The 18,543-nt window shown below is 45.5% G+C and overlaps 1 protein-coding gene across 1 annotated transcript in view; it reads right to left on the reverse strand.

The window, feature by feature from the left end:
• LOC119376490 (uncharacterized) overlaps positions 1-17,621 on the reverse strand; it is a gene marked incomplete at its 5' end in the record, with an annotated part of 35,958 nt that extends 18,337 nt beyond the window's left edge. Inside the window, 11 exon segments of the mRNA XM_037646299.2 lie at positions 596-714; positions 2,311-2,337; positions 2,339-2,422; positions 6,208-6,343; positions 8,433-8,580; positions 10,003-10,411; positions 11,248-11,352; positions 12,043-12,118; positions 12,897-12,979; positions 14,311-14,466; positions 17,510-17,621. Coding sequence (XP_037502227.2) covers positions 596-714; positions 2,311-2,337; positions 2,339-2,422; positions 6,208-6,343; positions 8,433-8,580; positions 10,003-10,411; positions 11,248-11,352; positions 12,043-12,118; positions 12,897-12,979; positions 14,311-14,466; positions 17,510-17,621 — 1,455 coding nt within the window.
• Between the last annotated feature and the right edge of the window lie 922 nt (positions 17,622-18,543).

Raw genomic sequence — 18,543 nt, forward strand, 5'->3', positions numbered from 1 at the left:
ATCTCGATCAATGCCCCCCCTCTGTCGTTCATTCACATCGAGGGCCTCGTTCTGGTAGACGTGATGGCAGTATATGAGGGTTCATTGGTCAGCTTCCAGCTTGTAATAAGATCACATGCTACGACATGGCTGTGAGCGGCACTGGCTAACGCTCCCAGAATTACACAAAACATAAATACCCAATAAAGTGGATGGGAAAGTGACCGTTGCTGTAGGTCATTTGGTAGAGCATCGGACGCATTATCTGAAGGTTGTAGGTTCGGTCCCCTAAATCCAGCAAGTTGTCTTTTTGTCCGCTTTAATTCCTTTCCATGTATACCACAATTACTATACTACAGTTTAAATGTGCAAGTAATGGCCCCTATACTTCCCTTAGCTTCATTGTCTGTTGGTTTCGTCTAACAAAGGACTACGGCTCTTGCTTTAATTGCACAGCACAAAGAGCCACTAGCTCGTCGTCTGCAACGTGGGCCGATTATTGCCTCTGCATCATTCAGCACTTCATAACTTAATTAATGCATTCGTTAGGTCCTCTCACTCTCATCCTGTTTCAACTTCAACTGTGCCACTGGAGACAAGTGGAAAGGATCCAGACCTGAGCTCAAACCACGTAATGGTCTCCATTATTTCGGTCTGCAGGTCGTCCGGAAGCTCGGAGTAGCCGTCGCTTTTCACGACGTCCTTGTTGATGGCGACAAACTCGAGCGCCGAATTCTGAGAGAAAAACATAAATATCCACACTTGAAGAACTGTCACATCAACCAAAAGACGTTTCCTAACAATAACCGGGACACGTGACAGTGACACAACTACTCAATGCTGTAATTGAGGCCCCAGCACTGAATGACGGGGACGAGAAAGACGGTGGGACGCGCGCCAACTATCGACTGATTTTATATCTGAAAGCCTACTTATGCTGACAACATGAAACACAAGAAAGATTGCCGCAAGCCCAAACCAGAATTTTCTGGATAGACAATGTCCCTTCTACTCAGTGCTATGGTTTCAATTTACTGCAGAGAACCAACTAGCCAAATTACTGTATTCCTGTATTCATTGTGGTCTAGCAGGGACATTCCGCTCAAAGTATTGATTGCTTGGCTGGAGACAGTAGTTTTCTTGGGCATTTAAAAATTAGTTGTTCCAGTTTTAGATGCCAAAACCAAGATATGATTGTGACGCTCGCCACAGTGAAAGGCTATGAGCTAATTTTTTGTGCCACCTGGAGCTCTGTAACGCACACCTAAGTGTAATACCCGTGCCACACGGGCACAGAAAATGACATTCGGTAGTGAAGGCATTCAGTTCCGGAATGACATTTTTTTCGGCGGAGCTGCTACACATCCAAACTTAATGACACTTGACTTGATGATGTCGATCGCATCATCTTCTGTAGTGAGCAATTGTTGAATAGTAATAAAAAAATAAACATGTATTTACAAGCTTCATATACCTCCTAGAATAATTAAATGCAGAAATAAGCATATTACGCTGCCGTAAGCTTTGCTTCGTTGCTTTGTTTCACGACGTTGTAGCCGACTGTAGCAACCTAAGCCAACGCTAGTCAGATCCACAGCGTAAAAAGAAAATGGCGACCATTGCAACCAAAATACAGCGCTTGAAGCACTTGTTTAAGTTATTAGTGTAAATAAAGACGTGAAAACTTTATTTTCAGCTCATAGGATGTCGTTTTATACCAATTTAGCTATACCGCACTTCGTCAGCTGTGCTGTCGAGAGTATGCATTTCTCAGTCGAATGAGTTCTGGCGATGGCATTAGGTGACGAATGTCATTTGGGCGAATGCCATTTCGTTCGTCCGTGTGGCACCGCGCGAATGGCATTAAATGTGAAGGCATTAGGAGGTAAATGTCATTTTCTGTGCCCGTGTGGCATGGGTATAAGTGTGTGGGCATTTTTCGCATTTTTGCCCGTAAATGTCACTGTGTCCATGGCCGTGTGGCCTGGCCGCAGCCAGTGCCCCCTATAATGCTGACATGTCTTAATGTCATTGTGTCCGTAAATACTCACATGTCTGCAAATGTGGCAAGTTTTTCCCAGCGCGAAACAAACGATGATGAAACCAAGAGACAATAAACTTGAACAAACGGTCAGCACTTATTTTTGTGTCTTATTGTTTCTCTGTCTTCGTCTTCATCTGTCTCGTGCTGGAAAAAATTGCTCAAAATCATGAACCAACCAACTTGCACTAGATTCCTGTTAACTGCAAATGTAGCTGTGTCCGTAAACACTGACGCGTCCACAAATGTTTGCTGTGCCCGTAAACACTGATGTGCCTTGCCACACTTACCCTCAGATTTCTGGCATTGAGCTGGTCGGGCCAAATTGAGAAGGAACAGGGCCGAGTCTTCGTCCAAATGATCACGAAGAGCGTCTTCAGCGATCTGCTTCAGCAAGTCGACCTGTCGAATTACAAGACGGCAAGATTGCAGACGAGTAGAGAGACAAAAAGTTGCAGTTTTAATTGAAGGGTGATGCATTAGCAGCATCAGTGAAGTTCTTTAAACCACGACCTACCGTACCCTGACCTGCCCAGATGTTCCCTCTCCAGCGCCCACGTTCTAGTTCATACATCCTGCCGCTAGAGACGTAGCCTACAAACGTGTGGCACTAGTCAGCACCTGTTCGCTGACATCAGCTTTAACGCTCGTGATGAGTGTTTCGCCAGCGCAGAGCGCTCATATCGTGTATTATTACGCATAAATGCAAAATACTTTGGAAATAAATACGGAAAGTGAATTAGAATTTTTTTTGCATTTAAAAGGACACACGCCGTCCAACAGTATGCAAGTCTACCACTTCTTACTTAGCCAACCAATGTGCAGTAAATACTTAACCGCACTGAATAGCTTACTTGACCCTCCGTCTAAGTTTGCAGAAACAATCACATAATGCCGGCAATTCGTCACAGAATACAGGCGTTCTTACTCCAGCATCGTAAGTAGCAGAGTAGCAGATGAACAGGTTATAGGAAGCGGCACCAACTCGAGTGGTTGAACGAGAGCGGGACACGCGCCCCCATAGGATCCTGCTATCTGAGCAGGTCAGAAGTACAGAAGGTCATGCTTTAAGGGGAGACGTGGTCTTCAAAAAAGTTTTTTATTACTTAGGTTAGCTGAATGAAAGTTAGTACACTTATTCAGATTTTTCTGCAGATTCCAAATCTTCAGTAGATTTTTATTATCTGCATTAGAACAAAAGATATGAGATTTCTGACAGCATATTTCTTACGGTACTTTTGGCAATTTAGCTTTGTCAAACACAAGGACAAAGTATGTGACAAGACTGCCAGAGAGCTCGTCTAGCCGATGATGCTAATTTTATTGTTTTCATCAAACATCGAATGCAAAAAAATGCACGCAAGTATGAGTGAAAAATTTTTGCTTCATACACTTTATGATTATTGAGAGTTATCATTTGGTAACAATATTATAAGAAAATAAATAGCGCATCGGCTAGATCAGCTTTCTGGCATTCTTGCCACATACTTTGCTTTTGTGTTTGACGAAAAGAAGTTGCCAAAAATCCCCGTAAGAAATGTGCTAGAAAACGTTGTAGAAACAGCATATCTTTTGGTCTAATGCCTATGAAAAATCTACTCACAGATTTGGAATCTGCAGAAAAAACTGATAAGTGTATTAAATTTCATTCTGTTCACCCAAATTAAAAACACTTTTCAAGACCCACGTCTCCCCTTAAACATTACATGAGTTGAAGTTTTCAGGTGTGTGTGTGTGTGTGTGTGTGTGGTGGGGGGGGGGGGGCAGTTTAAATCACAGCACCCAAACAATCGCATCAATAACCGACAATCAACGTTTTCGTGAAGCACTAACCAACACCGTTTACATAAAACTTGTTCTACTTTACTGTTAGTATTACACACTGTATTTTGCTATTACACCACTGTGTTTTGCTCAATCATGTATGTACGTTTTTGTCCCCCCCCATCTGTAATGGCCTGTGGCCTTGCGGGGTAAAATAAATAAAAATGAAATTAAAAAAGTTAGAGAGTAAAGTGAAGGAAAGGCAGGGAGGTCAACCAGCATTTACCAACTAAACAGTGGTTGGCAAGCGAACTCAACAATACAGTTGTTGGGGTTTTATGTCCCAAAACCATGATAGATTATGAGAGATGCCACAGTGGAGGGCTCCAGAAATTAGGACCACCTGGGGTTCTTTAGCGTGCGCCTAAAACTAAGCACGCGGGCCCAAGCATTTAACCTCCATCGAAGTGTGGTCGCGGCGGTCAGGATTCGATCCTGTGACCTTTGGGTCAGCCGTCAAGCAGTGTGACCACTGGAACACCGTGGCGAGTTGGGAATCGAATCTGTGACCTCACATCAGCAGGGGAACATTTTTTGCTTCTGAGCTACCACGAGTTGTATTTAAAGCGGCTTTTAAACTATTCACAGAACAGCACAGGAACTGTGGCAGAGTTATTGACTTTGCGGAGAGAGAGGAACACTAATGAAAGGACGGTAGAGAGGGTGTCCTGTGTGGCACTCCAGCCTGCCACTTCATGCTGAGGTGAGGGTGTTGAGGGAGCAACAGGGACAGGGTCTGAAGATGATACAGCAACAAGGACCAATCAGAACAGCTGTTGTACAGACTGTTCCTGTGCAACCTGCACAATGAACGTGCCTTGGAGGAAAGGCGATTGAGCCAGCGCCCATGCGTAGTACCCTCAAGGGACTCGTTCTACGGCACGCAATGACTTGCACAGCAGTACCTATACTGGGTTTACAAACCTAAACAACAATGTCAGCTCCCCCCACAGCCATCAATGCCCTCCTACAGAGAGAATTTGCATAAGTACCCATCCAATAGCGCTTACTCATTTTTCCACGATGTCAAGCACTTCTCGAATGTTTCAGATAGTTGACTGTGCCATACAGACACACGTTTTGTTGTCGCTGGTTTTAGGTTGGAAACTTGAACGTCCTGGTAAATTTCGTCAGGAATTCTGACATCAAAGCTCAGCCAAAGCAAATGTTTCAGATGGTAACGATGAATGCTTAACTCTTTGTATGTGTAGTATTTACATTAGCCGAGGAAAAGTACTTGCATTTCCGAGTGGAAACAAGTTAGCGCAACTGTCTTTCACTGGTGAAGAGAAAGGGCACCACGATTCCGTGGGCGGAGGTTAAATTTTTTCTCATGTTGTAATTGAGTATAGTGAGATAACACCTGCTGCAGATGTGATTGAAGGACTTTGCATGGAATTTTAGAGCAAGGAAGTGGCCAAGCAATTCCTCAACCAAAATACTCTAATGCTTTGCCACAGCTGGCTACAAGCCATTCCCAACTGGCTATGATTGGCCTACTTGGCTATGAGCCATTGCCAATGGTAGGTGCCAACTGATGGTACTGCACACGTGCACACGTATACACATGATAACGCTGGGTAGGCACAGCAAAACCTGAACAATGCATCCACCTTGGAGGAGAGGAACTCAGGCTACTGCATTGTAGAGTACTCATAGATTGAAATGGGACAATTTAAGGCTAAGTAATGCACATACTTTTGTTCCACCGTCTTCAGTTCGGTCGTATCACTGTAATTTCGACACAAATGCGAAGATTAGAGCCAACATTCTTTAGAGACAAGATTCATCGCAACAAGATGTGTTATCTCAAGCAAATAGCGCATACCCGTCGCTTTACTAAAAAAATTTGATGTCGCGTTTTGAATCCGTGAGTACTACACTTAGGAGTGCAGGTCAACAAACTCACTCATGAGTCGTGTTGTTTCCCTCAGACTCATACTGAGCCGTGAGTCAGAGTCTGAGAAAGTCGAGTTGAGAAAAATTTTAGTGAGTCTGAGTCCGAGTAAGTTCGTTTGAGGAAAGCTTTTGTGAGAACAAGTCCGAGTGAGCCCTAAGCGCAAAATATATTTCTCGACTGAGTCTGACGAGCTCCACTATTTTTGCCGACCTATGCTTAAGAGACTGCCTATAACATGCATGAGTCAAACAGGTTTTCTAGCCGTAGGTGTACTCAGTCAGATGATAGCATCTGCTACACGCCCTCAACAAAGGACTTTGCGCAGGGTGTTTACATCAGGGAAGCAGCCGAGTGGCACCTCATCCCAAGACCTTCATGCTTCACGACGCTTAGGCATATCCAATGAGCACTACTACGCCACCGCAGCAGAGGTGTGGCTCGCTGCGAGCCATCGCCGACTCACCTCGTACCGGTCGCCGAGCTGCATCAGTTCGACCAGCTGCTCGGTGGTGAGTTGCCGCGAGTCGAGGCAGCCGCGGTACAGGTACTCGAGGAAGAGCTGAAACACTTCTGGGTGCGTGTCGTGCACCGTTATTTTCCTGCATCGAAATAAGACGGGGGTGGATGGCGACGGAGGGAGGTACTAATGGTACACATCTAACTGTCAGTAATGTCCAAAACACTTGGAGCCCTTCCACCCCTTCGTGAAGAGGGAAGACCAGCGAAGCTGTTGGGTCTGTCCCTTTTGGAACTGTAATGGGACATGTTTGCCTGCATTTTGAAACTGAAGAGACACACAGTGAAAGTTCAGGGTTGCGTCAGTTTAATTTCGGTACACTCGCCTTATTAAAGACAGCTGCGCCAATCGCAGCGTGCAAATTAGTGCGCACGTTTCACGTGGCTACCAGTGTGAGCTGTAGGTCATGTAATGAAGAAGCAAAACCTAAGGTCCTGTGAGAAGTGCTGTATAAAGCATGCTTTGTACAATCCTACGTTTGAAAACGCTGCCAACCCGGCATGTCATCTGACCCCATGAGATGGCGCAACGTGTCTGTCTCAATTATCAATTAGGGTGCCTCGAAGTCAGTGCCGCCTCCCCCGGGAGCAGGGTGGCGACACCCTTTGCCAGGTGAAAGCTATATCGGGTCTAAGTTGTTGACGTGGGTGCTGCCTCTTCTTAAGGCGACGTGCAAACATGATGATAGACAAGCATGTGAAACTGCAGAAATAATAAGTTTTAATAGAAACAATGAACTCGGACACTATATTCAAGGCGTCTGCCATTGTGTGCATCTGCGTGCACGTACACAACACGGCAGTTCTGTCAGACGCACTGTGACCCTAAATCTTGTCTACATGAGCACTCTTTGATCCTAGCACTAGACAGTTTCACTGTAAAATCTGGCTAGCTGGGCTTGTGTGTAATGAAATTTTTGTGACAATAGTTCCAAAGTGAACACGCAGAAAGACAATATGTCATGCACGCAATAGGCAGTTATGTGTGGATATATGTGAAGGTATGTGCGTGATATGTGTTGCAAGCACATATGTCCACGTGTACCTGAGAGTGTGAGTGCATCCAAATGTGCCATAGACTGATACAACAAGTTGACACTCGTTCAGCAATGCTCCTCCAAACTAGAGTGAAACCTCATTGATGCAGCCCCGTTTTGTACGATTTCCCAGTGCCAATGTTCGCGATATCGTTGTAAAGCGAAACTGCGCGATGTTGGAGAGCATTTGGATTGTACATTTTCCTAGATAGTACGTTTTTCCTGTGTATTTTTCAGAAACGAATGAATGAGGTTCTCCTGTACATGTTCACTTACGTTCATATCTGCTCACATTCACTGGTGCTTGCTTTCTGTCTTGCGCTTGCACATGCTAGCCAGCACTCATGTCGCGTTCGTGCTTGTCTTTCTTTACATCTACCTGCACGTCACCAATGCTCTCACCTGCTACCACCTTAATTTGCAAAGAATTAATGTTCCCACTTACATCCAGGCACTCTCCGGAAATCACTATGCTTTCATAATCACACACATTCAAACTGACTGCTTGCGTGTACACGAGCATGTGGGGATGACTGTGCGACAGCACAGTCATCCCCACATGCTCAGAAAGAACTGCTGCTTCAGCGAGCAGCAACTGACGCGCGTTAGAAGGACCATCAACCAATTTTAATGGTGCCTCTTTTCTTTAGTGCAATGGAAAGCTGGCCGGTCAGAGTGTCTAATCACAGGGTGGCAACGCGGAAGATGCCGTACGCTCCGCATACGTGTGCCCCATCTCGACATGTACCACAAGTTGCGAAGAATGCAGCGCCGTTTCTCAGAGTCAACTCCTTTTACCTCGTAAGCAGCACAGCATAGATCGGGAGATGGATAATGCAATACATACTCTAAATTTGAGCTCTCAATCTGGTGAGCACGAAAGCATCAGACCACATACAAAAAGTGAATGAATCCATAATCTAGCTTCAAGGCTCTTTCGCTATGCTGTGCGACATAGTGGCTTTTTGTGACATTTTGATGTAATTTATGAATATAAATCCTACTCGGAGCATGAAAAGCATGCTTAAATCTGTCACTATAATTCACAGTCTTTTCATTTCCACAAGGATCTAATCACGCGTTCTGGCCAGTTGTCAGTCCCTTTTAACGTTTTCCCAGAGGTGCAGCCACTGACCGGTCGATGGATTCCCGCATGCCGCTGAGAAGCGCCTTCTTGAACCAATTGCAGCGGGTCGCCACGACGACGCGGTGGGCTCCGATCTGCCAATGCATGCCCGAAACGGTGTCGTTGACCGGCTCCGGACTTGTATCGCCACCGTAGCCTTTTAGAAAAAACAAGCAAGCAGGAGGGAAAGTTTATATTGACCAGGTGTGCACTCACTAGGAATACACAAATTTTCTTTTTTTTTTGAGGATCTTCAAGAATTCCGTTGTACGCGGAGATTTCGCACAATGTTATTTCATGTGCAAAAGCGTGTCGTACATTAGCAGCATGATGCATTATTAAAGAAAGCATTAATCCAAGATGTCTTATGACTAGGCTTGCGCGAATAGTAAATTTTAGGTTCGAAGCAAATTCTAAGCAAATAGTGATTTGGTCGAATAATTTTAAATCAAATTAGAATAGTATATATTACATAAAGAAAAATGAGCACATTTGTCATAACCCAACTAACCAGCACAATATTTTTTAAAATTGAAACAAGGCATGTGCAAATGCCATTCTTTCTGGTTCAAAGTGAAGTGGAAGCAACTTTGAATAGTAGCAGGGTTTGACTTTCAGTATAATGCAAGTGATAACCTGTAAAATGCGTTACGTTTATAAAATTAACTATACTTAGAGCATATAAGCCGGTACGTTAAGCTTTTGAACTTAAGAAATAATGAATTGATGTGAAGGTAATGTGTTCATTTAACCTTGAAGTGGGGCTTCGCAGCAGTGCAGATTTGCCCTGGAAAGGTGTACTCACGGTACAGCACCCCTCCACTGCAGTGAAACCACCATTACAGGGGGTTACATGCGGTTTATATGTGTCTATTCGTTCATTTCGAATACTTCGAAATTTAGAATAATTTCAATTCGCTTCGAAGTGAATTCGAATACTGTAATATTCGTTCGAATATTCGAACTGCTCGAATATTCGCACAAGCCTACTCATGACATTCTGGTGTTTACATAGAAGCCTTGGCTTTTCTCTGCAGAGACGTGCAACGCACTTCAAATCACACACTACCTTTTCCATAACGTCTGATAATGCATTCAAGTTACATTGGCTTGGATACTAATTATATGAACGAAGCTTTTCACCAGCAGCTTCCATTTAGGTGCACAACAACTTTGGTGATATTGCTTTTCTTGGTTACGAACGTAGTCAAACCTCATAACGAAGTCCAATCTCACACGAAAATGACTTTTACACATAAAAATATTCCTTATAAGCAGAAATTTGTAACACTGCAACTATGACAAGGCTATTCTCTTCTTACATTGTAATAAGCAATAATTTGCTATAAGTACACTCTCTTTAAACGGAACCTGAAGCGACCAGGAATATACATTCCATTTAACAGGAGCTTTGTTTACTGAGAGAGGAATAGGGGTACAGAATTCAAGTACGAAACCAATCGTATTAGGAGTTGTTCCATTTGAATTAAGGTGCAGTTCAGTTTACGAGATTATCATTTACTGAGAGTTTACCGTATTCTCATTCACTATATTGAGGTTTCACTGAAGACAGTCTTACCCGGTGCCGCAACTATCTCGAAGGACATGTCTGTGTCCTTGCCGTCCAGGAAGAGACGCAAGCTGTCCCTGGCCAGCCGGCTGTCCCTGGCCGGCGGCGGCTGGCACAAGGACTCTATTGGTTCGCTGTGCGGTTGTTCAGGCTCGGCGGAGGCTACGGCAAGTCCAGCGGCGCTTCCGCCGCAGGGAACGCCCCCCTCTTCCGCCGTCGTGCCGGCGGGCGAGGCATTGATGTCGTCGTCGTCTTCGTCTCCGGCGACGCCGTTCTGGTGCGCCTCGCCTGTCGGGACGACGATTCCCAGCTCGACGAGCGCTGCGGTGAACTGGTCACGCGCCACCAGGTCGCAGAGGCGCGTCATCACCAGGTGAAGCGTCTCGCGGTGGCTCACCAGTTTGTTCAGTACCCACGCCTGCAAAACACAAAAGAACGGCTTTATTAAAAAGTCCAGCGAGTTATTCGGCCATTTGGGAAAATATCCCCGCCTAGGCGTCGGCCATGTGCCCTTGAGAGCTGGCGGCTTCCTCGGCCCAATGGATGGCCCTGAGTTGGTCCTCGTGGGCAAAGCTGAGCAGCGTAGTCTCCCAGCGCGTTCGGTTCGAGGCTGTGTTCCAGTCTGGAATCCCCACCTCCTTCCCACTCTCATAACATGTGTTTCAGGGTTGCCACGGCCTCACAAAACTTAGTTGTTTAACAAATGAAGCTCTGGGTAAGAGAGATCGCAATTCTATTTTTTTTTTCCAGCGTGTGCCACGACAACAGCGAACATAACAGTGAAAAAAAAAAAGTTAATGCTAGCAAGCATTTGTGCTGTGTTATTTTCCTAGAGTCCTTGTTCACTTATCTACAAAATTTTCTACATTTCTACAAAATAATTTTCTGCAAAATAATTCGGCATTTCGGCTAATTCGGACATCTTATTTTCCAGTCTCATGAAATCAGAATTAACGAGGCTTTATTGTACCCTTACCAGTGCTTCACCTTGCGGATGAAGCTGCGACATCTTCTGTGACTTTGAAACGTATTATCTGTACACTTTTCAGCCCCTGTCGTGCATCATTCTTTGTCTCGTGTCGCCGTGTTTTTGCGCTGCTTTTAGCACGAAGATCAACCGACTAGCCCAACTTTGCACGCAACTGGATCGTACGTTTGTTTTTTTTTTACATTTTTTGATGCCTTCACGTTCTCTCAAGACATATGGATGGAGTTCTGCTGTGCAGAAACAGGAAGTGAACATCCAAAGCTCACCACTTTGGATGTTCCCAACTTGAACAGGAACTTCCACTCCTTGCAGCTCTGCTTCTCGAGCACCGCCGACCGCAGTTCCTCGATCCGAAGCAGCAGCATGGGAATCTGCGAGTCATCCAGACATGCAATACATTTTAGTAGTCATGAACCGTCTACGTATTCACCATCATCGGCCTCGTTTGTCATCACTTTGAAGTAAAGCCCCCCCCCCCACACACACCTTGGATTTCTGATTACTACTTGACTTGTACAAACATAATTGGTATATCCGTAGACCACATTATGTCCGTACATAACAAATAGAGTAAGTACATCAGCCATGCTGCCAAGTCCGTGTGCTTGTTGAACCGCAGTAGCTTTGACTGTTGTCCAAACAGCTTCAAGTATCCTGTAGGTATCCTACAGAGCAGGTATCTACAGTGGGTATCCCATTAAGTATCCTACATATACAGTATCTACAGTATCTTACAGGTATTCCTGTAGACCACATTACGTACATATTAAACAAAGTAAGCAAGTCAGCCACACCGCCAAGTGTACATGATATTGGTCATCTGATAGCTATGAATGTTGGCCTGACAGTTTTATGGTACAGTTTCCTTGTTTTTTTCAGACAATCGAACAAAATTGCAACTAAACATGTTTGCTACCAGGGGATCACAGAGATCAACTAATGCAGGGGGCAGAGAAACTTTTATACTTGATCCTAAAGAGTATTTTACAGAGGGATGATGGGAAGGGGGGAGGTATGGCTTACTAGGCGAGTTCATAAGGATCATGAATTAAGACTCCCACCTCATCGATGAACTGTTCCAAGTTCTTCGCCACAGATCGAATCTTGCTGCCGCCTCCCATGTCACAGAAGCTTTCCCTGAAAAGGAAAAGAAGGAGGGAGTGAATGAATGAATAAATGAATGAAGGACTAGGTTAAGAAGTTGCTGGGCCACAGCGGTGGCAGCTTGGGAGAGCCGGATCAGATGTTTGGATTAGATGCATTTCTTGCCACGGGGCGCCGCCACGTTCCATGCGCCGCACTCTACAGTGCGCTAAAATTACGTAGTAGTAACACTAGCACGCACCTCAATCACATCGGTGGAGAACGCGCGAGTTTTATGATGCGCGCTCAAGGTCATGAAGCACACATGACGTAGCTTCTTTCCCCCATGTCGTCCCCCACTGTGTAGCTTCCACCACGCTCATCGGGACGAGAGAAGAGAGAAAGCGCTTAAGGCGTGCGACAAATCTCTGTAACTCCGCTCGCTCTTGATGGATTCGAAAAATTTTTGCGGCAATCGATTAGTGAGGCAATAAAGTCTGATACTGAGGTAAATCCATGATTACTTGGAATAGTGGTTCAGGACCCCTTCAAGGGCCATATTTTCGAGCAATTACCTTAGGGGAGGTGGTAGTGAGACTTCACGTGACTTGGCAAGGGACGCGTCGAAGCTTACTGCCAACGACCCGCCCGGCACAGTATGAACGACGCAGTCCCTTGCACGTGGTATGTCAAGGGCCGAGTCGCTCGAAATCTGATCAACGCAATCGCATCACTGAGGGTAATCAATAGCTCGAGGATACTGCCCCAACAATTCTTCCAAAGCAGGCATCGCACTAACGAGCAACGCGGAAAACTCATCGGCAACACTCACTTCTTCCGCATGAGAGTGATGAAGGTCATGAAAACCTTTTCGTAGAAACTCCGCAACTTCACCAACTCTCGTACGTTTAGGGACTGCATGGGGGAAAAAAAAAGACAAAAGAAAAATTAGCGAGCAAAGACAGTAAAGGAACATTGTCAAAATGGAATAAAGAAACATTTTTCATTCAGGAGTGTGTCGGTCGTTACTTGGGAAGACAATCGCAACACTTATGGGGCTTCATCTCATGGATGCAAGTGACATTATGAGGGCTACGTACATTTCTTTCATCGTTATCTTTTTCAGCGGCAACATTTGCAGTGCTACTTAAAGGGAAACTGAAAGCAAATAACAATTTATGTCAATTTTCGAGAACGCCTAAATTGACAGTCTACTCAGCAGCATTTAGTAATCGAGAAATTAAGGTAAGTGTCGGACACAATTTGCACTGCCTGTGGGACATTCTAGAACAAAAGCCCTACGACGTAGTAGGTTTCCAGTACAACTAATCACAGGTACTCAAACTACCCATGATAAAGAATATTTCAGCGCATTACAATACCAAATAAAATGCAGCTGGTGCATATCAGTCTGACTTACGGAAAAAGGGACTTCGTGACAGTACCCTTGAGAATGATGCAAATTCCGTTTTCACTGAGCTGTGCTCGGCTGTGCCGTAGCATCGGCTGTGGGGCGGTAAACAGCGGGCATGGCGAATGCGATGTCAGAAGGCCATTCTAGGAATTCATAATTTCAAATTGCGCTAAAGGTGTGCGGACCACTAAAATGTGATTTTCTTGCAAACTAAAGATTTCTTTGGCATGAAAAAGCACTACAAAGTTTCCGGAATGCTATTTCAACTATCCACATTGACCTAACATTTGCTATTAATGCCCCTTTAACAAGAGCTCTCACGGGAGGTATCAGCTAGCATGCCTTCATGTGAGCACTTTTCCAAAAAGTCTACTTTAAGACCTTTTCCTCGGCATCTCAACAATGATGCTGGGGTCTTGAATGCACTCGTTTCATCGCAATTACAAGCCGATCTCCTCGGCTCCCGATTCAAAAACTGATCCTCGAAACACAGGTCAACACTAGAACACAAGAATGAGCACATATTTTCAAATATTATACTATTTAAATAATTTTTTTCGCTTTAGAAACTCGCAGCACCACTTGTACGCGCTTAGTTAGTTTCAGATCTACATGCTCACATTTGACGCTAGGGTCACGAACGCACTCGTTTCGTCGCGATTACAAGCTGATCTCTTAGGCTCCCAATTAAACACGAGTTCCTGAACCACATGACAATAGTAGAATACAAGAGTGAGCATATATCTTCAAGTACGCTACTTTTTAAATAACTTTTTCTCTTTAGAAACTCACAGCACCACTTGTGCACGTTCTTAGATTCAGGGACACTCACGTTTCTGAGGTTCCGGTTGAGCAGCTCGCCGACGGGCAAGTCGGCGACGTACGGTTCTGTGGTCATCTTGTCGTTGGTCATTCGGCTGATGATAAGGTCCAGCGCTCGCTTGGCTTCAGCAATGAGCTGGAACAGCGACTCCAGGGAAGACTCGATCTGCGATGCGCAAATGACCGGTCCACTTCAAACTTAAAGGGATACTGAACAAAATTTTCGCCGCCGAGATAAATGACTCAATTGAAAGATTGGGTGCTGAAATTTGTTGAAACAACCTTCATTTCAGCCAGAGACTAGCAGAAAATAATGAATTTAATGCATTTTTCGCGAATTGGCGCGTCTAGCGGCCGCGCCGCGAACTAGAGAGGAAGTGACGCGAAACTCCGCGGATAGTGACTCGCCAACCGTGCTCGCAGCAAAATCGCTTACCAATCGACATCGCAAGCCGCCACCCGCTGCCGCGGGTCTCTCTCAAAACGTGTTTTCACGGTCGGGAAGGTGTTGTCCGTGCGTGTTCTCAACCGGCAGCCAACGACGCCATTGCCGCGCTCTCGGCCGTATAGTTGTTTTCTCATGCGGAGCTTGCGCCCACGTCTACGAATTTGCCGTCTGCGTTGTGTGCTGCTACGTAATGTGAACGGTGAAGCACCTCACACAACGCAGAATGCCTCAACGCTGTTCTGCGCTAGGGTGTGCCCTGTCATACCTTTCCAACAGAGCCGAAGCTTCGAAGGATATGGATTCGCGCTGCGCGCCCATCGCAGCCAACGTGGGTGCCTTCAAAGCGTGACTTTTTGTGCTCCGAACACTTCGAGGATAGTGACTATGAGTTACTGTGTAAATTGCTGGTCGCGGCTGCCGACCCACGTTGGGCTACGGCGGCTCGTCTGGCTCGTCGTCCTTGCTGTCGCTTGACACAGCAGAACGGTCACGCGCATATGGTTGTATTTGGCGCATCCGTTTTGGAGGCGCTCGTGGAACCACTGTCACTCGCACCTTGCATCTTTGCGCTCTCGCGACACGCTCGGTAGTTGTAGCGGTTTTTGAGGAATACAAGTGGTTATGTTAGGGGAAATGAAGATAAAAGCACCGACCCGTAACCGTTGACACCTCAACAGGTCGGCACAGGGATGGGGGTAGGGGAATAAAAAATAAGCGCTAGTTTGTTTCCTATGTGGGGAAAAGAGGACAAGGCTCAGCGCCACACCAGCCACCCTCGGTTCTTGAGAGGAGAGGTGGAGAAAGGGAAGTGGCAGGGCAGGAGAGAGCGTGCCGGTTGCCCCCCTCTTGCAGGAGCACTCGACGTCACGTCCGCCGACAAGCGCAGTGGCATGCAGCCGCCGCGCTCTCACAATCCACTAAAAATACGGCCAACTGCTCGAAATTACGTGAAATAAACGCTGCGTACAGGAACAGTCGTGTCGTCCGAGTCGAATGTAAGTGTTTTCGTAGCTTTTTCAAATTTTTGTTCAGTATCCCTTTAAAGGGACACTAGAGTGAAATGATGAATCGGTTCAGATTGATTAATTGTACTCTGAGAGCTCTTATGTCATTAATTTCACCACTATCGGTTTATTAATGGAGGATAAAATCTCGGTCAAGGTTGTTTCACTTTTTAAATATCGCGCCGAAATCGCCGCACGTGATGTCACGGATTTCAAAGCGTACTTTTTGTGTTTTGGCGACACTTGCTTCACGAAATTTCCTGAAACTTGTTAAGTCTACGGCTCCCTCAGAGTACAGTGCACTTCGTGTTTACTGATTAGGAACTACATAGGACCTAGTAGATGCCGTCAAAATCTATGATGTCACGACGTTTGGCGTGGGAAGTTTTAAGGTGGTGCCACCACCCACATTTTCTTTCTGCACATTTTCTCGCTCACTAAGCGTCTTCTCGTGGCAAGAGTGGTGATTTTGGGATTGTGAACGAGTAATTTACTGAGATGAGAAAGATCATTTTTCTCTTTAGTGTTACTTTTAAAAAAAACTATATATACCCTATTTCTTCATGTGTAGCCTGCCCCTGCATACAGGGTGTTTCAGCTAATTTGCGCTGAGTAGGCTTTTAAAATTTTGCCCACATTAAGGAAAGGCTGAAAATAATTAAAAAGGGCAGTTATGTTAGCATAGATGAAATAATCCGAGGTTACTGAACAAGTGCTACAACTTTTGTACTGAAGATTTCTTGCCGGAGTTACTATTTTGAAAGTTAATTAAGCAATCTTTGTTAATTACCCAGCTTGACGAATTGAAAAAAATATCATGGCGTGCTGTATATGACTCAGAACAAAACTGGGCTAATTCAACACGCGTAGCACATACGTTTGTTCTATCAATATTTGGTGCAAGTTAGCAGAAACACCCTGTATAATCCGCACCCCCAACAACAAACCACAGAAAAATTGCAATAAAAAGAAAGATCTCCACGTATTGCCGTGAAACCATCTTCCTCACACTACTGTGCAGCAGAGCTGTGAAGCCAACTCGAGCACCAAAATTCACGTGTAACCCATGCTCCGAATACAGCTTTGAGTTTTCTACAAATTTTAACGTGATAGCATTAAAGAGCTCATTTCTTAGAAATTCCGGTGTCAGTGGCGTTGGCGTCTTTGGTTGTGAGCAGAAATTCGCGGTAGACGCAAATAAAGGAATAATAAAAACCCTTCGGTTCGAGTGGAACCGGGGATTAGAACCTGCGACCCCTCGCTGCGTGGCGCGATGCGTTTAGCCGCTCAGCCACCACACATACATCCTCTAGCTTACTAACTGTGAACTATTTATATACACCATTTAGCGTTGGTGGTACGCACATCTCGGAGCTTCTTCAGTGGCTTGACAGAAATCCCGTAAGATAGCGCAAAGGACCCACGGGCACGCCTTTCGTGTTCCGTCACAATGCATGCATGAATATAGGAGTTGGCGTGCGTCTGCACTTTGGCTTTTCTTACAGCACGGTTTAGGTGTTGACCGAGAAGTGAAGCCAGGCTGGCGACTTGGGAGGCAATACGAACATGGTTCGATTACACTATCGCGTTCTACTCTTGAAAGCAAAGCTCAACCGTCCTCCAAGTTAGTGCGCGATCACACGTCTCAAAGACACACACTACGCGCGAGAGGCTTCAGACAAACGATGCTTCGCGAACCGGACGAAGCACCAAGCCTAACCTGCTATGGCAAGCACAAGGGAAAGCGTGCGACTCACTTCGGGGACGACGTATGCGGCGATGACTGTCCTCTCCGCAAACGAGAGGTTCCCAAACGTCCTCTTCACGGCTTCGAGAAGCTTTTGCAGCTGATTCATAAACGTGGGAAGCCTAGAAAAAAAAAAGGCAGTGTGTCATGATGGGCAAAGGATAGGTTAGATGTGCCGAAAACGTTTTATTCTACACCGGCAACTGTTCCGGCAGAAAAGTCACTTCAAAGCTCGCAGCAGTGGTGAAGTGCGAACAGCCGCGCAAACACATTTCCCTCTACGATCTGATTAACATAGTTAAAACTCTGTCATTCCTCTGCCATCCGCCTTTTTTTGCATAATATCAACTATGATATGTGTTCCATCCAATTGCTCTCAAATCCACACCACCATTTCTCTGTGTATGTTATGCATTTAATACCTTTCCTTCAATTGCTCACTGCGCAGTCCTTGACTTCTTTTCATTCTTCTTCGTTAACGTCAAGGTTTATGCAGCGTCAATACCAGTAAAATGCAACTGTATTTGCCTTTTCACTGATACAGTTAAGCTGCCATTTGTGAGTTGGTAAATGCCTGCCGTACCGGCTCCAAACCCCAGTTCTAGTGCCCAGAGCATTTCTTCACGTGACCAGGGCATTCTGTCAATACCTGGTATATAAGGGTGAACACTACTGTCACGTGGTAGTGACGGTGAAGAAGGCAGCTGTCACACTGGTGGGAATGATGCTCTTTACTGGGCTAACTTGTGCCCAGAAAAGTAAGTAACTCAAAGTACAGTGACGGTCAAAATATTACGGACCACGGGAGCGCGTGGCAGACAGCACCGAGGCGCCTTCTCACGGCTGCTTGTGAAGCTCTAGAGCGCGCACTGCGCCCGCGCATCCTTTGTTTACCTGCTGGCCTTCTCGTTCGCTCGCTTCAAGTGCGCGCATCGACAAAATTTGTGATGTCATCGTGACATCAATATGACGTCATCATGATGTCACATAACATCGTCATCACATGACATCGTCGCTTGGTCAAAGGTGGGCCGATCACTGAGG

Source organism: Rhipicephalus sanguineus, unplaced genomic scaffold, assembly GCF_013339695.2.
Source record: "Rhipicephalus sanguineus isolate Rsan-2018 unplaced genomic scaffold, BIME_Rsan_1.4 Seq1234, whole genome shotgun sequence".
In the NCBI taxonomy this organism is placed as follows: Eukaryota; Metazoa; Arthropoda; class Arachnida; order Ixodida; family Ixodidae; genus Rhipicephalus; species Rhipicephalus sanguineus.